The sequence below is a fragment of the Eptesicus fuscus genome, chromosome 2 (assembly GCF_027574615.1).
Source record: "Eptesicus fuscus isolate TK198812 chromosome 2, DD_ASM_mEF_20220401, whole genome shotgun sequence".
NCBI lineage: Eukaryota > Metazoa > Chordata > Mammalia > Chiroptera > Vespertilionidae > Eptesicus > Eptesicus fuscus.
This window is the reverse complement of record NC_072474.1, coordinates 94,658,264-94,684,397: the sequence shown is the minus strand read 5'-3', so window position 1 is coordinate 94,684,397 and position 26,134 is coordinate 94,658,264. Positions and strand designations below refer to the sequence as shown.

At 43.4% G+C, this 26,134-nt stretch overlaps 1 protein-coding gene across 1 annotated transcript in view; it reads left to right on the top strand.

The window, feature by feature from the left end:
* Nucleotides 1-26,134, top strand: part of TBC1D1 (TBC1 domain family member 1) — a 220,581-nt gene that overhangs the window by 1,394 nt on the left and 193,053 nt on the right. The window contains exon 2 of the mRNA XM_008140210.3: nt 13,083-13,590. Within this exon, the coding sequence (XP_008138432.2) occupies nt 13,174-13,590 (417 nt within the window). The 5' untranslated portion in view covers nt 13,083-13,173. The remainder of the gene's footprint in view (nt 1-13,082; nt 13,591-26,134) is intronic.

Below are 26,134 nucleotides of genomic sequence, written 5' to 3'. Positions count from 1 at the left end.
AGGGAGCCCTGGGGCAGGTGAGTCCTGGAGTTGAGCTGGCTTCTCTTGTTGGGAGGTTCCTCCCTGGGAACCTTGAAGACATCCAGGAATAAGGACATTGTATGAAAAAGTTTGTCAACAGAAAAGGGTTGACAACTATTGTAAACAGGTGTTTTGCATCTGTTGGGAATGGAATGCTGTCACAGTCTCAAATCTACTTTTTCTAATCAAGTTCTAGGGAAATAAGACTCTCAGAAGTGCTTTCTTGCCAGATTTATCTACCAGTAACCACTGACAAAACGAGCTACTGGATAGTGAGCATAGCTGTGAGTTAAAGGATGAAATGTTGAGGGGACATTTTCTTTTTTTTTTTTAAAGTTTTTTTAATTGATATATATATATATATTATATTTTTTTTTAGTGGGGGAGGGAGAGAGAGAGAAGCATCCAATGTGAGAGTGAAGTATCAATTGGCTGCCTCCTGCATGCCCCTTACTGGGGATTGAGTCCACAATCCCGGCATGTTCCCTGACTGGGAATTGAGCTGGCAACTCTTCCGTGCACCGGACAACACCCAGCCAATCAGGTGATAATGAAAATAAATGCCTTTATGTGGATTTGTCTAGCTGTTGGCAAACCAGTAAAATAGGAGGAAAATTCATTGATTTTATAAATTATTAATTTAAAAAGTAAAGTTTTGCAAACAGGACTGTGACATAGCCTACCATTATCTTTCCCACAGAGCACTCTGGGGATTTCCCCTTTCACTATGGTAACGTTTCTGGTTGGGTGCCATCATGTGAGTGCTGCCCTCTTATCCCATCATGACGTTGTTTGTCATAGTACCAGGGGGTATGAGAAAGAAGGGCAACTCTGAAGAAACAGAGTTTGCCCCTTCTCCCTTGTTACCCAGCTACTGACAATCTCTGTCTCCTAGTTCCCTAGAAAACAGCCTTTGCCCGGCCAGCGTAGCTCAGTGGTTGAGCTTTGACTAATGAACCGGGAGGTCATGGTTCGATTCTGGTCAGGGTACATGCCTGGGTTGCGGGCTTGATCCCCACTGGAGGGTGTGCAAGAGGCAGCCGATCAATGATTCTCTCATCATCATTGATGTTTCTCTCTCTCTCCTCTCTCTCTCTCTCCCTTCATCTCTGAAATCAATAAAAAGATATATATTTAAAAAAACACACACACACACACACACACACACACACACACACACAGCCTTTACCAGAAGGACTGCAGTGGCAATCAGATGTACCCCCATGGGGAGCCAGGTGTGGGTAGTCAGTTCCTTTCATGCCCGGATCTTCTTGGATGTACCCCTGGGAATCAGCCAGGAGTGCTGTACTAAGCAGCATGGAGCTTCCCTATTTCCCATTCACACCTACATCTCCAGTCATTATGGCTCCTGGAGTAGGGCTGCATGCTTGAGAGGATTTTGTTTTTGAATATGTTTTAATTGTATGTCACAAAATGACAACTCCCTCAAACATATTTTACTCCCTTCATAGCATTTCTCTGAAGGTCCCTAGTTTCCACTCTTCAGATTCCTCAGACCTAACATGTGTTATCAGCCCATTTGGGGGCTTCTGTCTGCTTGTGTGTGGGTGCCTTGGCATAATTTGCTTTGCCCTTTTCCTTACCTTCTCAAGTTTAATGGCTGCGTCCGTTCCAGAGTGTGATATGTTTCTCAGGCCTTCTCTTTTCTTGATCATTAAAAGCTGGAGAAGCAGAATCTGTTCATTAAAAATGACCGAGAGTCCACTGAGCAGTGTTGGTGATGGCAAAGGGGTACCTTACAATGGCCTTTGCTGACTTTTATCTTCGGTTCTTCCTTCCCAACCCCATACACTGACAAAAAATATTTTTAAACCAGATTCTTCACAAAAGACAGGAAGGTTTCCATTTTCAAGATTCTGACATTTTCAAGCCGAGATTTCCATTGGATGGATTCTCATATTTAAGGGCAGTGTGTCCCTTTTAAGGTTTCAGATGTTCAGCAAAAGATGAGTCATATTTGGGCCACGCGAAGCAATCTCGGCACCTAGGCCTCCGTGAAGCTGTGCGGAACGCAGGGAGCATGCTCAGCGCCAGCCGAGAGGCATTTAGGCTGGAGTGTGCCTGTTTCCTTGTGACAAGTAGCAGCTTTTTTTCTCTTAAAGAAAGAATATACATATCTAACAATACATCATTTATGATCAGTGATCCTACACTGCCAAAACAGGTAAGCATTATGGGTTCATCGTCACACTTAATTCACCTATGTGAAGTTCCTAGAACAGTGCCCGATATGTAGTAATACTCAAATATTACTTATTGCTATTAATTGTTTAAGAGTATAACTTTGACATTAGATTTGGATTACTGAGGCCAAGAAAGATTTGGGTAGAAAAACAACCCAGCTAATCCACTAGAAAGAGGAATTTTAGAGTTATTCCCTTCTAGAGATATTCTTCTATCTCAAAGAATAGAAATTTGGGCATAAGATAGGCCTGGATTCAAATCCTGCCTTCACCATTTACTAGCCAGGGGACCCTTAGGTAACATGGGGGTGATAAAACATGCTTCTCAGAGTTGTAAGACTACATATATATAATATCCAAGAAGAGGCAATTAATCGATCTAGCAAAGTAGTTAAGCCCAAGTACAAACTCTGCCGAAGGACCTGGGTTCAAAACCACTTGCTACTAGTATGACCTTGAGCAAGTGACTTCAGTTCTCTGTGCAGCAGTTTTCTTCTCATTTTTCTTTAAATTGGAGCTGATAATGATAGTATTTCATAATAGTCCTTATTCCAGTGTGATAATAATAATCTTCATTGTCCAAGGTGGTTGTGAGAGCTAAATTGGATAATAGACACAAAAGTGCTATTATGTGTTAACAATTATTGCTAATAGAGGAATGGATAAAGATGTGGTACATATATACAATGGACTATTACTCGGCCATAAAAGATGAAATCTAGCCATTTGTGACAACATGGGTGGACCTAGAGGGTATTATGCTAAGTGAAATACAGACAAAGACAAAACGATATGATTTCACTTATATGTGGAATCTAAAAATGAACAAACAAAACAGAAACAAGCTCATAAATACGGAGAACATTTAAAAAAATATTTTTACTGATTTCAGAGAGGAAGGGAGAGGGAGAGAGAGATAGAAACATCAATGATGAGAAACAATCATTGATCGGCTGCCTCCTGCATGCCCCACACTGGGATGGAGCCTGCAATCCGGACACTGGACCGGAATTGAACCTGGGACCCTTCAGTCTGCAGGCCGATGCTCTATCCATTGAGCAAAACTGAATGTTTTTTAAAATATATTTTTATTGATTTCAGAGAGGGAGAGGGAGAGAGATAGAAATATCAATGATGAGAGAGAATCATTGATTGGCTGCCTTCTGCATGCCCCCTACTGGGGATCAAGCCCGAAACCCGGCATGTGCCCTTGACTGTGGGGAAGTATGGGACTTTGTTGGAAAGTCTATAAGGAGGATTTTCTGAAAGGTCAGAGGCCTCTGAGGGACCTTGCTGAAGGCAGCAGATTCTGCCTTGACTTTTCCAAACATGTCTGAATCCTTGAGTGTTTTATTAGAATTTTAATGTTTAGATTTCAAAATGTCCTAGTTTGAAAGACATTACAGATGCAGGTGTTTTCTCAAGGATGCTTACCCTGTTGATTGTATTTAGAGGTTTATTTTAGTTCAAGCTGTTGTTACAATAAAAGCCTAACGAGGCAGGCAATTGAGGCTTTTTTGGCTTCTTATGCCAACCAGTCCCTTAGCCTCCTTCCCCAGAAATGTGTGTCAAAGTAATCATTCATCTGTCATTCAGGGTCTGCCAGTCAGCCCCAGTACTTGACAAAAATTGAACCCAGGACCCTTCAGTCTGCAGGCCGACAGTCTATCCACTGAGCCAAACTAGCTAGGGCTGGAGAACATTTTAACAGTTGCCAGATGAGAGGGGGTTTGGGGGATATGTTAAAAAAGCAAAGGCATTAAAAAATACAAATTGGTGGTTCAGAATAGTCATGGGGATATAAAGTAAGCATAGGGAATATAGTCAATAATATTGTAATAACTTATTGGGATGATCACTTTGTAAGGTGTCTAAATGCCTGATTACTATTGTTGTACACCTGAAACTAATATAATATTGTATGCCAACTGTAACTGAAAAATTAAAAATAATTAAATACTAAAAAAATACTAGTATACAGGGTGTCCCAAAAAATATATATATACACTTTGAATAATTATTAATTCCAATGGGTTAAATATGAAAAGAAAGAAACATCAGTTGAGCTATCACCTGTTAAAGTGTGTATACATTTTTTGAGGGGACAGCCTGTATATTACTATTCCTTTTAGGAGAATAAAGTAACTTAAAGCAGCTATGCCAGGAGGGAGGGTTATACATAATCCCAGCTAGGACCCCACCCACCACCCCTTTATCCTGTGCAATACAGTAGAAGAGAGTACAAGAAGTGACAGTGTAAGGACTAGCCTTAAATTGGCTCTGTTTTACCTAGGAAGGAAATACATGAAACATCATTGCTTATATGTCAAATTAGAGAGGCGCACACTGGTGTGGGGGCAGTCTCCTTTTTTTAATCTTTATTGTTTAGATGATTACAGGTGTCCCTCTTTTTACCCCCCATTGTCCCCCTCCACCCCAGGCCTTCGCCACCCTACTGTCTGTGTCCAAAGGTAATGCATATATGCTTATAAGATCTTTGTTTAATCACTTCCCACCCCCCACCCGCTTCCCTCTGAGAATCGTCATTCTGTTCCATTTCCATGCCTCTGATTCTATTTTATTCTTTTCATTAGATTCCTTATTTATTTTGATTTTTAGATTCGTTGATAGGTATGCATTTGTTGCCATTTTGTTCATATATATATATATATATATATATATATATATATATTATCATTTTCTTCTTCTTCCTCCTCTTAAATTATACCTTTCAACATTTCATATAATACTGGTTTGGTGGTGATGAATTCCTTTAGCTTTTTCTTGTCTGTGAAGCTCTTTATTATTCTTTATTTCAGTCAGTGTATGCTTACTTTCTGACTGGGCCTTTTCCATTTTTTTGGAGGTTTCTAGAAGATTTTTGAGTAACCTTATAACCTTGGTTTTGAACTCTATATCCAGTATTTTGCTTTCTTCCATTTCTATCATTTGTGACATGTTTCTTTGTCTCTGCATTTTGGCTGCTTCCCTATGTTTGTTTTAGAGCTGCTATGTCTCCTTGAGTTGGTAGAGTGGCCTTGTGTAGTAAGTGTCCTCTAGGGCCCAGTGGCTCAGCCTCCCCAGTCACCTGAGCTGGGAGCTCTAGGTGCACCCCTTTGTGGGCTGTGAGCACAGTCTTGTTGTAGTTGAGACTTGATTGCTGTTGGTGTCACTGGGAGGAATTGACCTCCAAGCCAATTGGCTGTGAGGACCAGCTGTGACTGCAATGGGAGAGCTGCTGTGTAGGAGACACCCCTGTGGAACAGGACTTGCTTCAGTGGGGCTTTGGTGCTCACTGAGTCTGCCACTTGAGTGTGTGCTTATGGATGTGTAGAGTTGTAATCTGGCATGGTCTGACACTGACCACTGGGTACACTGGCTCTTGGGTCTCCAGGGAGGAGCAAAGTCAGCCACTGCCTGGGGCCACCCAGCAGGAGCTACAGGAAGATATGCAGATTCCTCCTCTTTGTATTGGCCCTGATGAAGCCCAGCTATGAAGCAAAGCAGGCTGGTGTTGGTGCTGGGTCTTGGGCCTTTTATTGACAGGTTTGGGGCTCCCTGACCCAGCTGCAGCTTGTTTGACTTTAGCCTGAGTAAGGACAGGCCATTTATATGCAAAGCAGCTGCAAGCAGCTTGGGTGGGGTTGTAAATTAGATGAGGCAGGGTCTTAGGGCAGTGGTCTGCAAACTGCAGCTCTCGAGCCACATGCGGCTCTTTGGCCCCTTGAGTGTGGCTCTTCCACAAAATACCATGGCCTGGGCGAGTCTATTTTGAAGAAGTGGCGTTAGAAGAAGTTTAAGTTTAAAAAATGTAGCTCTCAAAAGAAATTTCAATCGTTGTACTGTTGATATTAGGCTCTGTTGAGTAATGAGTTTGCCGACCACTGTCTTAGGGAATCACCAGGGTGGAGCAAACAGAAATGGCTGTCAGTCAGCCCTGCAACCGGAGGTCCCAGCATAGGAACAATGATCCCTGCCAGCACCTCTGTCTGGGAGAAAGCCATCCCAATATGAGTTCTTGCCCCGATGCCGGACAATCCAGTTCCTCCTTGTATGTGTCTGTGTCTCCTCCCCCCTGCCCCCCCCCCCCCGCCCCTTCCAAAACCTTTCAGTGGTGCTGGAGCTCAGAGGAAGTAGGACCTTGTAAATTCAGTTCATGGTGCTGGCCTTTTAAGAGGAATAGCTGGGTCTCCAGCAGCCTCTGTGTCACTGAGCTCCAATGCACACTGGTTTTTTACAGCCCATAGTTCTGACTGCCCATAGGGACTTCTTTTCCCAGATCTGGGACCCTGGACTGGGGGACCTTGGACTGTGGGAACCCTGACTCCTCTGGGCTCCACAGAGACAATCTCCTCCCTGATTAAAAAAGCAGCACACATGGATGCCGGACCAGCCCATTCGGCGCCTCTGCACCTCCTACCAGTCTCTGTGTGCTTTCTTCTTAACTTCTCTAGTTGTAGGAATTCCATTCAGCCAGCTTTCCAGTGGTTCTGGATGATGGTTGTTCTGTATTTTAGTTGTAATTTTGATGTGGTTGTGGGAGGTGGCGATTACAAGCGATTACCTACACTGCTGTCTTTAGACCGTCAGGGGAGCATTCTTGATGTTGAAAAGATTGGAAGCCCTGGCTCTAGGAGCTCTGTGACGGTGAAATAGATAACTGCTCCAAAGGGACCTGAGGGTGATTCTGGGGTGAGCGACACACCGCTCTGATTGGGCGGCGTGCTCTGTAAAAATGGACATAGTTTAGCCAAGCCAGTGGTTTTAGAATAGACTGTTCAGGTGGCAGAATAATTCTGTTCAGCCACGTGACCGACCGCTCTGTCTGGGTTAAACAACTGAAAAATTAACCGCTGATTTGCCAGGGACAGGGGTAGGAGGGCGGGGAGGGGGGATAATGAGCAGCCATCTGGGGACTCCCTGCCCCAGCCTGGAGCCAGAAGCTTCCAACACATCTCCCTTTATTCTTTTTTTTTCCCCCTCCTCCCACCAGTTCTGAGGAGGTGAGGGCAAAACCCGCAGAGGCAGCAGCATTCTCAGACACTGGAAAGTCCCCATCCTACTCCCTGTGGTTTGCTGGCAAGGAGTGGATGGGGGGCTGGGAAGAGAGAGGGTTCCCAGTAGTGGCTTTCTCCTAACCCCCACCATCACTTCTCTGACTTCCTGATCAGTCAATCCCATCCTTCCCTTCATGTTCCTCCTCCACATTTATGTTCTTGACAGGAAGATGAGAGCAGCTTTCCATCCCCACACAATGCTGAGGACATTTGGTATCATACATTATGAAATTAGATTCACCAGATTTTAGAGATAGAAGAAAACTTGGGGACGATCCTGTTCCATTATCTTACTGTGTCGCGCCGGCTCGGCCATGGGTGAGCCTGAGTGGGGGCTGTGAAGGATTTAGAAAAGACAGACAAGAGAAGAAAGCTGGGTCTAGGTGGGACGCTGCTCTCTCTGATGGAGAGACAGTGCCTGTAAGCTGAGTCTTTATTTTATAGCCAGATTCCATGAGGCAAAGTAAGGGCGTGGTTGCAATGTTCTTGCAGGTTTCAAATCTACTCAATTACATGCACCGGATCAAGCTTTGTTTACTTGCTGCAACTCCTGCAGCCCATATCACTTAGCCACGTGGGACCACAGGTTCGGACCATCAGGTCAAGCTGACAACTATAGCCTTTGGCTATAATTGTGCTGGGACTTACACGTGGCTTTGCCACGAGAGGATTGTGCCCTCTCATTAGTCCCAGGCTTGAACCCGGCCAAACACTACAGCCGCTCTCCACACTTATGAGAATAAACTTGAACTTTGGAGAAGTTAAGTAACTTGCTTTCTTAACTGCACCCTTTAAATCGTTTTCTTGAGGAAACTGAGGTTCTTTGCAGCACTTGGGAGGGAGTCAGGGACTTGGATTGTCCTAATTCTGTCACCAAAGTTGGACAAGTCACTTATTCTCCAGAACCCAGTTTCCGCATTTCAAATATGAGGGGCATTTCTGAATGGCTTAAAAGGACCTTTCTAGCTTTAAAATGGTATGATTCTAAGTGCAGGCTTCCTGGAATATGTTTAGCAGGATCCACTAACAAGATTATTGAAGTTGTTTTAATGGAAAGCATCGCTGTGTTTCGGATAGCTACCATGTTTATGGACTGTGGTAGGTAGGTGTTGCATAGAATATAGACGGTCTCTGTGAATGATGGGGCATGTACACACAGGAATATAATGAGCTCCCTGGGAGAGCAGATCATACTGAGGGTCTGAGGCACGAGAGGCCTCTTGGAATAGGTGGTTCAACCTGGGGCTCAAAGGTCAGAGGTTGTGTGCAAATGATGTGGGTTGAGGTGGTTTAAAAAAATAATCTAATGGTTTGTTAGTATTTTTTGAATAGTTCATCTGTTTCATGGAACTTTTTATTGAAAAGTAATACAGTTACTTAGTCTGTTACTATGAATCTTATATCAGCAAAATCTGAATTGCTTATAAATGATTATGACTGTGTCTGAGATAGAACTTATTTGGTAGTTTATAAACAGTATTAAGGCCCAGTACACTTTTTACAGAGATACTAAGAATGTGCCCCAGCTGGTTAAAAAGTGAAAAGGCCATGGTGGGGAACCTTTTTTCTGCCAAGGGTCATCTGGATATTTATAACATCATTCGAGGGCCATACAAAATTATCATCTTAAAAATTAGCCTGCTATATTTGGTCAAACATTTAACTAACTCACCCCTAAGGTCTTGGCAGGGCCAGAGCAAATTATTTTGCACCCCTGTTTAGGCAATCAAATAGTTTTGTCAATGAAATGGCAGAACTGATTAATGACTAATTATTTACCAAGTGATTTAAATGACTAAATCCTGCACTTTTTTTTTTTTTGCATTGAGTACAGAAAACTAAATAAGAAAACTAAAAGTAGTTCTGAGATGCTGTTGCCATCATATTAATAACTGCTTCATCTACACTGATTGACAGATCTTGGGTCTACCCTTTGTAATAATTCTAGTACTTCTTTAATCATGTCTTGGGATTAGCAGTTGTCAGCAGTTGAACTTGAAACAGATTCAGTTACCGGAGTGGACACTGGCCCAGACATTTAATGCTACTTTCACCTGTAGGTTAGAGAGAGGAAAAAGGTGAGAGAGACCATTATTTATGGGGTTATATGAACTTCAAGTCTGTTCTTATCATCAAGAGAAGCTATACTTTAAAGGAAAAGAAACAGGGAATGAAATATGTTGAAACTCTAAATTAAATAGGGGCTTATTTCTGAAGTTTTGAACATTTAAAAGAAAAATATTGCTCTAAGCTGTGTTCAAAGTATATTATAAAACTTCACCCAGCATATATGCATATATATCATATAGAAAAACCTAGAGTAAAAAGAAGAGACTTCTGTTCTAGTTCAGAAAAGGTTTTAGAAATCCCAAACCTGAAGAGTTTAAGAAGCTTTCAGTCTTGTTGAGGGATACCTCTTCAAACTCTTAAAGTAAGTGCGATGATTAGATACGAATACGAAGTGCAGAAGGTTGTGTTGACAGATGCCCCAAATCACCTTGCAAGAAAGAGGTGGTCGTTGCTTGACCTATGACTTAAACGTGCGTTGGAATTCATTTAGAGGACAAGAGTGGGAATCATTGGGAGATGATTCTGCATGTGTCTCATGTTTCTACATGTGTCACATGTTGTGAGCAGAGGCACGACCTGCCTTTGTTCTGAACTACCTTTTCAGTATTTTTTCTTTTAAAATAGCAAACAGCCATGGAAGACAGACTTAGTGTCTCCCTCTGGAGCAAAGGGCAGACGTGCTTACTGCCCATTATAAAATATTTGGGCTCCCATAGCTCCTGTAACCCAGTGTGGATACAGGTGTTGCCTGGCCTGTGGGAATTGGGGATTGGGGAACTAACACACATATGACTCAGTCCCTGGCTGCTGCTGTTGCTCTGAGTGATACTTGTCCTTTGTCTCAGACCCAGGAGTCTCATGTCTCCTGCCAGAAGGCTAACTGTGGCAGGCTAACTGTTAACATCTCAGAGCCTTTACAGGTTGTGGCAGGAGTTGTGTTCCTGGGAGGGAGGAACAGTATGCACTAGGGCACAGCGGCATGAGAAATCCCATCTCCCATGGGGAACTATAACTAGTTCTCTATCTTCAGAGCCAAAAGGTGCATGAAGGAGGGTGCTTGAGGGGAGCATATAGTTGGACCATATTCCGAAGAGACCTTATATACCATGTAGAAGACTTTAGATGTAATGGGGCAATTATTAAGAAATTTTAAGCAGAGGAGTGACATGATCGATTTTGTGTGTTTGTTAAATTACTCTAGGAAATATGTGAAGGATGGATTGAAGGTTGGGGCTCTTTTACTCCAGTTGAGAAAAGATAAGACATATTTAAATGTAGAGCCAGTTCAGAAGGAGTGGTAGGTGAAGAAGGGATCTGAATGATTCATCTTAAGTCTGTAACAGCATACCGTAGACTGGGTGGTTTATAAACAACAGAAATTTATTTCTCACAGTTCTGGAGGCTGGGAAGTTCAAGGTCAAGGTGCTGGCAGATTCGGTGTCTGGTGATGGCCCATTCCTGGTTCATGCCATCTTTTTCTGTACCCTTACTTGGTGGAAGGGACAAAAGAGCTGTCTGGGTCTCTGTTATAAGGGCACTAATTCCATTCATGGGGGTTCTGCCCTCATGATCTAATCACCCCAGAAAGGCCCAACCTCCTGAAATCAGCACATTGAAAATTAGGATTTCAACACAAGTTTGGGGAGAGAAGATAGCAACGACTCCGTGGCTGTGGCTTAGCCAATAAAATAAACATTGATGCTGGTCACAGAGATATAACTTATAGGAAGGAAGAGAAGTTTTGGGAAGGAGAAAGGGGAGAGGTGAGACTGAGTTTGTTTTAAAATAACTAAGTTGAGACTGAGGTGCCTACAGGCTACCCAGATGGAACTATTTAATGGCTTGTACTGATCTGGAATTCTTTGAGGTTCAATGGGAGATGAACACTGGGAATCCTCAGGATGTGTGTGGTAGATGGATTTTTGTGCAGCACTCAAGAGGAGAGCTTGAGAATGAGGTGTAGACTCACGTCACCTGTGACAAATGACTCAGGCTCTCTAAGCCTCAGTTTCCTAGGTCGTAAAAGTGGCAATAATAGTAGTCTGTCACTGAGACTAGGGTTGGAGGTGAAGGGTGTTGTGAAGATGAAATAACACAAGCAGAGCGCCGGTACTTAATAGAAGTAAGTTGTTAGCAGCAGCAGCAGCAGCAGCAGCAGCAGGATTATTGGAATGTGGTTGTCGACACCAAGGTATTAGGTGTCAACAACCAAGAGAATGCAGGTAGAATGAGGGGAACCGGGAAAGAAAGTCATCACAGAACCTGAAAAGAAGCAACCCAGCGAGGTGAAGAGAGAGAACCACAAGTTTTAAGCAGGAAGGGGAGTGGTCAACATTGAGAAATTCATCAGAAAGGACAAGACAGTTACGAACTAAAAAGCCCCCTTTGGATTGCACAACCGGAGCATGTGGGTGACCGTACCAGGAGCAATTGCAGGCGCTCCTGGGTGCTTCTAGACACAGTCCAGGTTGTGGATGGACACTGGGAAGTGGAGACCGTGTAGATTTCATCTTGAAGAAATTTGTGTAGAGAAGGAAGAGTTGTGGCTGGGGGAGGTTTGAGGTCAAGGGGAAATATCTTTATTTTTAGGATGGAAGAGTCTTCATTCACTACTTTAAAATATTTATTGAACCTATTCTGAGTCAGGCGCTGTGCCAGGCACCAGGGATAGAATGGTGAATCAGATAGATGTGACCCCTGTCTTTATCGAGTTCCTCCCCAGCGTGTGTGTCCATGCTCAGGAAATACACAGGAGAATGACTCTCCAGGGGCAAATGAGTAGAGAATAGGGCTTGAGGTGCTGTAGACCACTCAGCTCTGCACAGAAGGGTTTCATCATCCAATGGAACAAGCAGATGTTAGGATATATCAAATATGGTTGTTGAAAATCACCTGTGTGGAGGAGGAGAAGGCAGTTGAAAGTTTGGGTCTAGTAGAAGCCACATCCTCTACTGATAAGGACGGGCAAGATGCTGGGCTGATGGCTTATACATGAATGAAACAAAACGCTATTTATGACAGTGTTTGGAAAATAATGGGCACCGAGTACCTGTTATTAGAATTTGAGTTTGTGATTCAGAATCTCCGAACTATGCCAGGGAGAGACTTTTAAACTTTAAGTGGTATCATAAACCGGTTAAAACCGGTCTGGTTCAGCAGACTATGATAATGGATAGCTGATGTTTTTTCTTTTGTGAGGAGTAGGGGTGTGTTATCAGGACTGAATATGATTATCTTAAAAAAACTCCTTGAAGCATATGTTAAATAACATGACAGGGTTTCCGGCTGTCCTAGGAGCGTTATGTTGTTTTTCATAGTGCCTGCCTTTGTGGGCTCTGTGAAGCTTAACTTTAATAGGAGTTTACCAGTGGGATCTTTGTAACCCGCCGTCAGTGTGACATTTAGGGCATATTCAGATTTTATATGAAATGCAATCTCAAGAATGCTCTGTCTCCACAGAGCAGCATATTTGAATGAATATCCATTTCTTCCTATGTTTGGGGTTCAGGCTTTTAAAATTGAATTTATTGGGGTGACATTGGTTAATAAAATTATGTAGGTTTGAGGTGTACAACTCTATACAATGCACCAACTGTATATTGTTTTGTGTGTTCACCAGCCCACATCGGGTTTCAGACTTTTAAGTTCTTCTGAAATACTAGTAATAACTCTTTGAAAGTAGCTTTTGCTGCGACTTCATTAAATTCAAATGCCTCTGTTTCTCCCCCAGGCTTCTGCACCAGGAGCAGGTCAAATAGGTTGCTGGGTCTACCATCGAGAAGAGTGGGAACGTGTTGCTGAGTTTCCAGACCTTTCCCAAGATGGAACCCATCACATTCACGGCGAGGAAGCATCCGTTCCCTAACGAGGCCTGGGTGGCCTTCGGCCTCCAGCTGGTGGGCTCCTTGCCTGTGCATTCCCTGACCACCATGCCCATGCTGCCCTGGGTCGTGGCAGAGGTGCGCCGGCTCAGCGGGCAGTCCTCCAAAAAGGAACCCGGTACCAAGCAAGTCCGGCTTTGCGTCTCGCCCTCTGGACTGAGATGTGAACCTGAGCCAGAGAAGACTCAGCAGTGGGATCCGCTGATCTGTTCCAGCATCTTCGAGTGTAAGCCTCAGCACGCTCACAAACTGATCCACAACAGTCACGACCCGAGCTACTTCGCCTGTCTGATTAAGGACGATGCAGCCAGTAGGCGGAGTATCTGCTACGTGTTCAAAGCTGATGATCAAACAAAAGTAAGTGGAGGTGGGGATCAGAACTATTAAGGTGTGGCAGGATGGTTTTTATTGTATGGGAGCCTAGACATTTATTTTATGTATACTGGCATTCCAGATAATGCTGCAGTCATATGCGTATTATTTCATTGGAGTTTTGGTGTATGGGGGTAGTTTCTTTATAGTATTGGAGAACACTTTATATCAGATGTTGGAAATGATAAGTTTGTGAGGTAAAAAATGCAAAAGAGAAATCTTATCAATAAGTGCTGAACTTTTGGGATTGAGATCATTGAAGAAGTGTGTTCTAAAGCCGCACTACTCAAACAAAAACGTGCGAGTGAATTGCCTGGGATCCTGGTAAAGGGCAAACGCTGGTTCAGTAGGTCCGTGGCAGCGCCTGAGACTCTGCATTTCTCGCCCACGGCCAGGTGATGCTGAGCGGGCTGCTCTGCAGGTTGGCTTTGAGTAGCAAAGTTCTAGATTAGTGAGCTCCCATTTTTTATGCTGTTAATAAAAATATATCCTATCTAATAAAGATGGAATATGCAAATTGACCGTAACTCCGTGACAAAAGATGGCAGTGCCCACAGCCAATAAGGAGGGAATATGCAAATTGACGTGATAAGGTGAGAGGCAGAAGGTGGCTCCGGGCCGGAGCAAAGGTGGTGCCGGCAGCCAGGGGAAGGAAGGCCTATTCTTGCACGAATCTTCGTGCATCGGGCCTCTAGTTTACTTATAAACTGTGTGAGAACATTATTAGCCAGTGTCCCAAGGCATGATGCTCACTTAGGCAAGGACCACAAGGATAGCGGATATGAATCTTAAGTTTTGATACTTCCAGAGTGGGTGTTTTGTTGTTGTTGTTTTGTTTTGATTTTTTTTTTTTTTTTGCCAACTTTGTGTCAGATCTGATTAGCTTGCTGTGGTTATATCTCATGGTGTGCCTGAGAAAAATATTATATGAGAAATGGAAAAGACGCCATCAGTTCTACCATTTTCCTGTTCATCCGTGCTTCCATTGTTGTTGGCATGTTTTGCCGTTCTGTGTAAAACTCGTTTCAAGCCCATCCTGTGAGGGTTATTTCAGAAAACACTGAAAATATAATCCCTACAGCCACTTTCTCAGGTGGGCCCGGGTGAGCTACAACTTGGTACAGACGCTGGAAAGCAAACAGGTGAGGGCCCCGGTGAACCGAGGAAAGCCGTGCGAGGACCCTGTGTGCTGTCCGCCACAGGCATCAGTGCGGGTGCCAGTGTCAATCCACCCGGTAAATGTCAGTGAACGGAAACAGCACTGCTCAGGGGTTCTCCCTGCAGCCCATTGGGTGTTTTGCTTATCCTCCAGGATGCACAGAACTCATTTGGAAATTAATGTTTTTGGAGAATAAGTAGATTTGTATTTGTTTCAAAGTCACTTTCGTTTGATCATTCCTTGGTTCTTTTACTCATTCATTCAGTGATTGCTGCCCCAGATACCGTGGGAGAGGATATTAGTACAGGCTAGAAGGAAGGCAGACGCCTCAACAGGTAAATGCCATGTGGTTGTGGTGTGATGGGGAAGACAGAGAATGGAGCCTACCACATCAGAGTGTAAGGAAGTGTTTTTGAAATAAAGGCTAATCTGGAGCTCAAACCCACTATTTCCCCCCCAAAAAAGTGGATATCTTCTTATGGTAAATCATTTCATGTTACCATCCATGCGTCTCAAATTGGTAGGGCGGCATCCTGGTTCGGAGGTTCCTGGATTCCAGTTGTCCACCAAGAGTCAATGAATCAGGAGGCTTTGGCTAGAAATAAATGATAAAGAGTTATTCAAGGTCTTAGGGCTTGCAGCCCGGAAACACTCCTAGGCAGTACCTACAGTGTTCTGCAGAAGAAAGAAAAGCGGGGGTTCTTATGGTAAAAAGTACGTTCTTGAGAAGAATCAGTCCCGCATGCCTCGCCTCTGCATTGGTCTGCGAGGCTAAGTCTTTAGAGGATTGGTGGTCTAGGTACCGATGTCAGCAATCTGAATACATGAACATGCTTGCCTTAGACCAGTGGTCGGCAAACTCATTAGTCAACAGAGTGGCAAATCGAGGCTCGGGAGCTGCAGTTGGCCAACCACTGCCTTAGACCTTCAGGGGGCGATCAGAGGGTCGTCTGGAGGTTTGTATCTTCAGGCGTTGACACAGGGCTGCAAAGTTCAAACGTTTTAGTTTCCAGGCTAGTTAAAACAAGAGTAGCAGCTTAACTGAGTGACTCCACTTTATTTCGTTAGTCCTGTCTGCCACCTATAAACTGCGTGGCCTCAGGCACTGAGCCTGTTTCCTCATCTGTAAAACGGGGGTAATTATAGTCTCTAGCTCATAGAGTTGCCGTGAGGATTAAATGAGGAGAACAGGATCTGAAACTTACTAAGCATGTATGGCTCTAAAACAGTTTTCATCAAAGAAAGTTTTATTGGAAGCCAATTAGAAGCTAATTTAATTTCAGGTCCCCGGTCACAGAAAAAGGAGATCAAGATGAGTGTCTTCCGCTTTCAGGGTGAGATCCTGGTCATCTTTAAAAAATTAAGCAAGGTTTTATAAACTAGACACTTACAAAGCTGCATAAATAAACTTAATGGTTTCTGCTATTTGGGCAAATTCCAGGAGGAAAATGAGAGGATTGAACAGCCTGTGCTCCAGGCCAGCTCTATATAAGGAGTGAGTTTCCTTGGGGAGAGAATAGTTGTTCAGCACTTTACACTTTTGACTTTTTTCCCAAAATCTTTTAGAGCCATCTAAGAATAGGCTTCTGGCCAGTCATTCAGACACCTGACAGGAAGAAGAGATTCATAACTCAATTTGTAATTGGGGCTTCCAGTCTTGCCAAAAAGCAGAGAATTGACCTTACCCTACGTATTCTAAAAAGCATGGCAGAAATATGAATTAGTTCCTAAGTTATTTTTGGCTTGTATACAATGTTTTGCAAATACAAATCGTCAGTACTTGGAGTAATAAATTGCTGTCATCCTGCTCATTTTATAAACAGGGTAATTTGTAACATCGGTACTTCAGTCAGTGCTTCTATTGTTGGGAACGGAATGCTACACCAAACTGGCCATGATCCTAACTGGTGCCATATTTCTTATGATCTTGGGATATCCCTGGCACGGTATCTCATAACAGAGGGTTATCTGGAGTAGAAGCACATTCACCTGTGTCATCAGTTCTCTGGACTATTTGTAACATTTGCTCAGTGAAATAATTCTCTAGGTTCATACCTCTTCTAAGTGGGTGAGGTCAGCATCAACTGTGTTTGCCAGAGGAGATATGTGCATCAACTGCCAGGGTCATGAGCACAAAACTACTGTTTGAGAGGAAACGCATTGATAGAATGTAAATTAATTTACTGAGGAATGTCTAGGGAGAAGAGGCACATAAAGGAATAATTTCATAAGCACAGTATGAGATTGTGTTTCCTATTGTCTGCTCCACAGGACATACTCAAGGTGTTCTCCAGAGAAAGGCTTCCATGATCAAAAGGCATTGGGGCAGCATCTCAGACTTTTTAAAAAATATATTTTATTGATTTTTTACAGAGAGGAAGGGAGAGGGAGAGAGAGTCAGAAACATCGATGAGAGAGAAACATTGATCAGCTGCCTCCTGCACACCTCCTACTGGGGATGTGCCTGCAACCAAGGTACATGTCCTTGACTGGAATCGAACCTGGGACCCTTCAGTCCACAGGTCGACGCTCTATCCACTGAGCCAAACCAGTTAGGGCCGTCTCAGACTTTTTAATCTGAGGACCTCTTTCTACTTTTAGAAATTATTGAGGGTCCCAAAATAACATTAGTTTATGTGGGTTACATCTATTAATAATACCATTTTAGACATTAGAACTGAGAAATTACACAGGTATTAATTTATTTAAAATTTACTTAATTATTTAATTAAAATTTTATTTTAGCTATTATACATAATTAAGAATTTATTTAATCATTTGATTATTAAAATTATTTAAAAATAAACTTCTTACATGCTAGCATGAATACTATTTTTGTGAAAAAACAAAACAAAAAAAAACAAAACTTTATTTTCCAAAACCATTTAGTGATGAGAGGCATCGTTTTGTTGGCAGTGATAATGACACCAGGTGTTAGGCTGGTGGAGTCAGATCCGACTTTGGTTCAGCACCTGAGTTCTGGCTAAGAAAGAATTCAAAGTCAAGACTCAAACTATAAGAGAAACTTTATTTAGAAAGTCACAGAGGTGGAGAAGTGAGTCATAAAAGAAATGGGCTTAGGAAACAAGTTACAGAGGCAAAGAAGGGGCCCTTGGAGCTTAGGAAAGAGAAGGGTAAAGGTAACACGCTTGCGGGGAATGGGAGGGGCGGGGAAAGGCTCTGGCAAAGTCCAAAGAGGAGGAGTGCACAGGGTTCTCTGTCCTAGGGCTTTTCAGGGTGGGGATTTTAGAGGAGGTTTCAGGGGAGGATCTTAATAGAATATTCATCTGGTTTCCAGGTGTGTCCTTCCAGGGTCGTGGTCTCCACTGATTGGCCGGTCCCAGGGCAGGGAGTCATTGGTCACTGCAGCTGGTCCTGATGTCTGCCATGGCATTGCTAATCTGGTTTTGCTGCTTGTCTGGGCCTGGAGCTGAAACACAACTGAGGCCTAGATGGTATCTCTAGGAGTTAATGCTCAGGAAGTGGTTGTACAGGGGCCACTCTCCTCCAAGGGGGTCTACCACATGACTAGCAACGTGCCAGAGGGGGAAAGCTCAGGGGAGGGTCTGGACCGCATGACCAGTGATAGGCTAGGGGAGGAAAGATTACTCTGGGGGCACGGTATTTATTTTCCCAGTTGCCAGGCACCCAGGATTTTCTGCCCTGGTGACCTGTACCCGGCCTATCATCCTTGTGTTGCCGCTGGAAATGGGATTCTTCCACGGAGTTGAAGGAAAAGCATTTCGGTGACCCACACAGGGGAGGATATGAGCGATTGTGGTAAGGTTTGTTGGAGCAAAAGCAAAGGACTGCCTCCAGGTGTCCAATGTCTCATCCACGACCAGGTGGCTCAGCTCCATCTCACTGTGGGAGAAGGCTAACCTCTGGGGTGGCAAGCCCACACTTGTCCTCCCCAAGCCCAGGAGGACCAGTCCCCAGACATGCTGTGCCATTACCGGGCATTGGCACCCGAAGCTCTGGTAGTCTAGCTTAGTCTCTGTCCCCCGCCTGGCTAGCTTAGTCTCTGTTTTCATCCAGGGGTGCTGCGCTTTGGCTGGAGCTTGGGCCCGAGGGGCTGCCATACCCGGGCCTGCACTGCTGCTGTGGAGAGAGAGCATGCGAATGAACGAAGGAATGAACAAATCCGGAGCCTTTGTTAAGCTTTGTTTATGTCTTCTTGGGCTTGGGAAGGGGTAAGCTTGCTTTTGAACTAGCCCATCTCTTTCCTGGCTCTTTTCTGGCTTGTGTTGGGCCTTCCCCCTGCACCATCTTGGCTTCTATTCCAGCTAGAGGAATTTCCCTGTTGTTTTCTCCCTACCTCCCCACCCCCAATCCTGGCTACCCTGTCTGTTGTCCCCAGGGAGATGAGAAAGCTGATTCTTCCTGCCCCCTTGCAGAGGACACAGCTGTCCCCTGGGGAGACTGTGAATGCTACAGCTTCCTAGTTGATCAGGCTTAATGTTTGATTCCGTTTGCTCCCTTTCTTTATTAATAACTGACTAGCGACCTTCGCTCACACTTGCTCTGCTCATGCCTGTCTAACTGCCTACCACAGTTTTCCTTTTCGGGGGCCATCGCTCTTGAATGTATAGATCAATAGACAACTACTGGATTCTCAGCTGCTGCTACATCCTTTGTGATAGGTTATTTTGGCTGAGTGTATGGGGAAGTTTGGCATCACACAGATACACAGTAGGGAAATGGAGAAGTATTTTATAGGCTTTTTAGAAAATTGTGGATATTTTTCTTTAGCACTTGTCCCAAAACTCGACAAGTGGTAGTTTCTGAAAGGTTTGTTACAATATGAATTCTGCAACCATATCTTAAGTGTTACCGGAGGAAATAGGTTCTCCCGCGAAAGTACTTTTTGTTATATTAAAACTCCTTGGTCCATCTTGTACTTCAATGAATCTTTTAAGCATGTGAAGGAAACGAAAGTTTTGCTACCCTGAAATGGCCTTTTGGAGATATTTGTTTTAAGCTGTTTATTAAGAAACAAGATTCAGGAAAAACCTTTGACTCTCCCTGCTTTGCTGCCCAAGAGATTCAGACAGAAAAACCTATTTCAGGGAGGAGAGCTTAGGATGCCACCTTTGCCTAATTTGAATTCTGTCTGATAAGTAAGAGGGCTTCAGGCAGGGGCCTGTCAGCTAGATACCCCTGTGTCCCATTGTTTCTCAGTTGCTAAGCAAGAGTTTTCCTGCCCTGTATGTTTTGCTCTTCGGCAACTAACTGTAAATCACTCATTCTCACTTCTGGAATCTAATACACTGTCCCCTTTCTCCTTTGTCCAAAAATGTCATATATACCTAATGATGCCTCACTGTTTTCGGAATTTTCATGCTTCTGTGGATTCCCCAGGTGGATGTGTGTTATCAGTGGGGAGCTCTCTAGTCCCCGTCTATTGCTGGTGGAAATGGGGTTCTTGTGTTGTCACAAGAAAATGAATTTTCCGAGACTCTCACGGGAGAATGAGTGATATTTGTTTGTGTGGGATTAGACTCCCGAGTTTCCAAGGTCCCATTTCCCTCTGCCCTGCCAAGGACGAAGTCCAGCTGTGCCTTCAGCAGAGCTAGGATTAAAGCCGTTGCCTAAAGTTTCCGTTCCGTATTTGCATGGTCTAATCAAGCACCAGGCTAGTTTAGTTCATGTTCCCAGCTATAGTCCTAAAGTCCATTCATTGCATGTGGGGACCACAGGGACACATGGCTATGGAGGGAACACAGGCAGGAGCAAAACCAGAGGAACCAGAGAGCCACATGAGCCAAAAGCGTGAGAATTCTTTTGGGGGATTATGTTTTCCCAAATTTTCATGGGCTTGCAGTGGCCCCACCTCCTCTAGCCAGTTATCTTTAGGTTAGAGACAGACAGGCATATTCCCTATGTCACCCCAAATTTACTGTACATGCGTCCATCTCCCCTTTATCCAGGCCCTTCCCCAGTGACCTGCAGGGAATGGACTGGTGGTTCCCTGGGGAGTGTGATATTGCAGCTTCCTGCTGAAGCTGCCCAGATGGCTATGCTTGTAATGTCTGGCCTCCCTTTTGCTCCTCTCCTAGTATTAATAACTAGCTAATTACAACATTAACAATTGTACTAGATACTTTATTTTCTCTTGTTAATCTGTCTTTGTTAATTTGATAATTAGCCCAGCTGAAAAAATTCAGAAGGTGGGAGAAAAAAATATTAATTTTTTTTAGCCTCCACACATCTTGCATTGGTTATTAGGAAATATTGGTTCACTAAATTGTGCAGACCACACTCTGAGAACCGCTGTGCTAGAGAAACACTGTATTTCCGGTTTCACTCTTGAGTTGTACATTAGTCCATTAAATCCTCAGATTTATTGGACCAGAGATTACATTTCCTCCTAAAACCCAACAACATCCCTCAGAACACGTGTGAACACAGGGCCTGAGGTTCTGGGTTGAAGTGTAGTTTGAGTTTAGGTCCATGGTAGGAAACGATAACATCTACTCTGAAAAAACAGATGGTTGCCTGGGAGACCCAGACTAGGTCTGTACCCCATCACGTAACAAGAAACCAAGAGTTCCCGCCCAGACTCAGCCCTAGAAATAACAAAGTCTAAGAAAATGGTCTAGAGCCGTGGTTGGCAAAATGAGACTTGCGAGCCACATGCGGCTCTTTGGCCCCTTGAGTGTGGCTCTTCCACAAAATACCACGGCCTGGGCGAGTCTATTTTGAAGAAGTGGCATTAGAAGAAGTTTAAGTTTAAAAAATTTGGATCTCAAAAGAAATTCCAATCGTTGTACTGTTGATATTTGGCTCTGTTGACTAATGAGTTTGCCGACCACTGGTCTAGAGATTCTTCCCTTCTCCAGTTCTTCGGCTTTGTTTAGTCTTAGAAAACCTGAACTCAGAAGAATATTGGTTTTGCCACCACTTTAGCTCACTCCCAGGAGCACGGTCCATGGAGGGGACCTGTGGGTTAGTGTGTGGTGAAGGGAGGGGACAATGCGTGGTGTGGGTCAGAGGCTGGGTACATGAGAGTAGTTTTGCTCTAAGTGCCCACTGTTTTCTAAATGACTTTCCTTTTCATACCTGACATCGGTCGTGGCTTTTCAAACCCTATCCCTGACTTTATTCACATTCTGATGATCTGGATTTGGCATCCAGTCTGGCATCCAGCGTGGCTGTTTCATAACCGGGATGGGGTAGATGTCATTTTTGCAGGGGTGCACACGGCTTTCCCCTTCTCCATCCTGCCTAAGAGAATTTTGTACTTGCTAAAATCTTGCCAGCCTAATCCCCTCTCTTCCAAAGAGGAAGTGTGATTTCTTGCTAGGAGAGAAGCTAGAATGATCTCCATAATAAAGTGCTAAAATATTAGGGATGAGGAGGGGAGGGTAAAGCGTGGAAAAAGATACTGAGGTTAGGTTAGGGGAGCCGGCATGACTCAATGGGAAGTAGAAACCTCCTTAAAGAAGAGGGCTTTAGTAAATGTTGCGAGGAAGATGTATTTGAGAAAATGTCAATGTCCTTCGAGTGAATAAGTTTCCTTTTCTAGGATTTTTGGCAGCTAAACTGCATTTCTTGAAGGTGACATAGATTTGAGACTAAACCTGGTGGTTTCCTTACTGCTAATTTTAAAGACTACTTAACTATTTGTAGACTTAAGAGCATAAATGTTTCCTTTTAATATTCCATTGTAGAACCAGTGCATTCTTTTCCCCTCCTTAAATATACATATTTTATTGATTTCAGAGAGGAAGGGAGAGTGAGAGACCGAGAGAGAAACATCAATGATGAGAGAGAATCATTGATCGGCTGCCTCCTGCACACCTCCACTGGGGATATAGCCTGCAACCCAGGCTTGTGCCCTCAACTGGAATCGAACTCAGGGCCTTTCAGTCCACAGGCTGACGCTCTGTCCACTGAGCCAAACCGACTAGGGCGAGCCAGTGCATTCTTGCACGAGGCCCTGTAAGTATGTCATGTCGTCTTTCTCAGCAACTGCACTGGCCTCTCTGGATTTGGTTACATTGTGTATTAAACAAAAAGGTGGCCTAAGGCTATTTTCCTGTGATTAACAGAATTAATACTTCAGTCCCCTACTAATACATAAAAAAGCAGAGTTGCTTTGGCTGAGTCTTATGACTTAACTTAAAAATTGCTCGGAATTTGATTGTAGATTGTAGCTTTGTTTCAGTTGCGTTTTACCCATTACTGATTTGTCTTTAATATTTCTCCATCTGCTTGGAATTTTAAGTTAGGGACTTAAAATATGCTCTACTTATTTTAGGGTTTTCAATCGAGTCTGGCTTCAGTTGGGCCTCTTACTCGGCTGTTATATTTGCTGGCTCATTACTTTCTTTGCTGAAGTGAAATCGAGATTATAACACTGAGCCCGGGGTGTTTTGTCCTTGAGGAGGATGATTCTGAAGAACCCAGTATTATTTTTAAGATATTTTTATTTATTTCCCTTTCTGTATTTGGTCTTCATAATTTCTAAATACCAGACGTTGTTATTATTATTGGGTACTCGGGCAGTTGTTTTGGGAAGGTTTGTTGTACTGGCTTTGGAAGAATTTTAAATCTGTGTTCAATTCCCACTGGGCATCTTGAACCCCATTCTGGTTCATTATGTTTTACGTGGGGTCCCATTCAGCAGCTATGACTCAGTGCACAGTTGCATGGGACAGGGTATCCGTGTCTGCTAATCAACCCTTGACCGTGTATCATGCTAGACAGAAGTCAGTTGCTGGTTACAAGGGCTGGCAGGCGTTCTTTTTCATCTATAAAAAGAATGTCCCGAGCTGCATGAACTCTGAAGTATTTACTGGAAGGTTTGGGTTCAGGGCACTGGATGGATTATGTAATTTATTTTTGACTTTGGAAAATGAGTCTGAGGGCTTCAGAAGCATCCACCTAACATTAGATGATTAGAGAAAAAAAATTAAAAGTCTTTATTTCTTCAATACCTATCATGTTACATAGCTTTGCATTTTTTCATTAAATGCTTTGAGTTTGATAATTATTTTTAAATATAAATCTGTTCCTAAGAACAGACTTTGTAGGTAGCTGGAACCTAGAGTTGATTTGTATCTTAAAAGGATTGATTGGTGGCCTAGACCCGTGGTCGGCAAACTGCTGCTCGTGAGCCACATGCGGCTCTTTGGCCCTTTGAGTGTGGCTCTTCCACCCTTGCAATGGTGGCTGGTCTGAATTGAGATGGGCTGTAAGAGTCAAAACAGTGGGTTGAGAGGACTTAGTTGAAAAATAAAAAGTACTCTCTCAATAGTTTTCTATATTGATTACATGTTGCAGTGATAAGCTTTTGGCTATATTGGGCTAAATAAAATATAACACTAAAATTAATTACACCTGTTTCATTTTACTTTCTCTAATGTGTCAAGTAGAACATTTTAAATTTCATATACAGTGTGCACCTTCTTTCTACCAATAGCCCTGGACGAGACTAGCTACCTAAGAAATATTTCCGGAAATAATCTGAACATTCCTCTGAGTGATTCCAGGTTTCTCCCTTTCCTTTGCTGTCTTCTATTTGTTAACGATAGATTTTTTTTGCTCTAAGTTCCTCTGAAAGGGTCACGTGCAAAAGTTCAACCTGTTTTTAATTCCAGATGTGTAATGCAGTGGACAAGAGCCGTGAGGGCTACTGGTTTGGGATATACGGAAGCAGATAAATGTCTTGTTCCCAGTTTTTCGCTTTTTAAAATACTTTTCCTCCCTTTGAATGCTCAGGCATCCAATCCCAAGAACTGTGGCCTGAGTCTGAACCCACAACTAGAGCAAGCCAAGCTGGGGCTGGCCTGGCTCGGAGAAGGCCTCAGAAGAGGCTGTATTGGGGGTAGGGTTAGGGGGAGGAGCCTGATGCAGGACACCCAGGAAAAGAGGTGGAGTTGAGTGTGATCGCTGAGGTGCTACTGTGTCTGATTTAGCGCCTGAAGTGTGACTTCATGGCAGCCGGTCCTGCAGGAGCACTCTCCTGTTCGCTTCAGTGCCGGTGGTGCATGGGAGCAGTCATCTCTGGTGGTGGCTGAGGGATGTAGGTATTTGTAATGTTGCAGATTTTACATGAATTCCTTGTTGGAATGCTACCAGTGTGTCACGTGCATGGCTGGGCACCAGGGTACAGAATCAAATAAGGCATGATTGCCCCCTCCAGAAGTGTTCCGATGTTTTATATGCCAAATATAGGTTCTGAATGCTGCACTGCAGGCGTTAGCAAACATCTGTAAGCTAGGGAAGAGGAAATTTGGAGGAATGGGAGGAGGCCTAGTGTGAGTGCTGTGGTTACTTAAAAAACTGCCATGTCAGATGCATGCAAAAGAATGAAACTAGATCACCAACTTACACCATATGCAAAAATAAACTCAAAATGGATAAAGGACTTAAAACGTAAAAGAGGAAACCATAAAAATCTTAGAAGAATCCACAGGCAGCAAAATATCAGACATATGTCGTAGCAATATCTTTACTGATACAGCTCCTAGGACAATGGAGACTAAGGAGAAAATAAACAAATGGGACTACATCAAAATAAAAAGCTTTTGCACAGCAAAAGAAACCATCAACAAAACAACAAGAAAGCCCACTGTATGGGAGAACATATTTGCCAATGCTATTTCAGATAAGGGTTTCATCTCCAAAATTTATAGGGAACTCATACAACTTAACAAAAGGAAAATAAATGATCCAATCAAAAAATGGGCAAAGGACCTAAATAGACACTTTTTGAAAGAGGACATACAGAAGGCCAAGAGACATATGAAAACATGCTCAAACTCACTAATCATCTGAGAGATGCAAATCAAAACAACAACGAGGTACCATCTCACACCTGTCAGAATGGCTATCATCAAATCAACAAATGACAAGTGCTGGCAAGGATGTGAAGAAAAAGGAACCCTTATGTACTGCTGGTGGGAATGCAGACTGGTGCAGCCACTGTGGAGAACGGTATGGAGTTTTCTCAAAAAATTAAAAATGGAACTCCCATTTGACCCAGTGATTCCACTTCTAGGAATATATCCTAAGAAATCAGAAACACCAATCCGAAAGGACATATACACCCCTATGTTCACAGCAGCATAATTTACAATAGCTAAGATTTGGAAACAGCCTAAATGTCCATCAGCAGATGAGTGGATTAAAAAACTGTGGTACATCTACACAATGGAATACTATGCTGCTGTAAAAAAGAAGGAACTCTTACCATTTGCAACAGCATGGAGGGACCTGGAGAGCATTATGCTAAGGGAAATAAGCCAGTTGCAGAAAGATAAATATAATATGATCTCAATCATTTGTGGAATGTAATGAACAACATAAACTGATGAACAAAAATAGATCCAGAGACATAGAAGCATCGAACAGACCAACCAA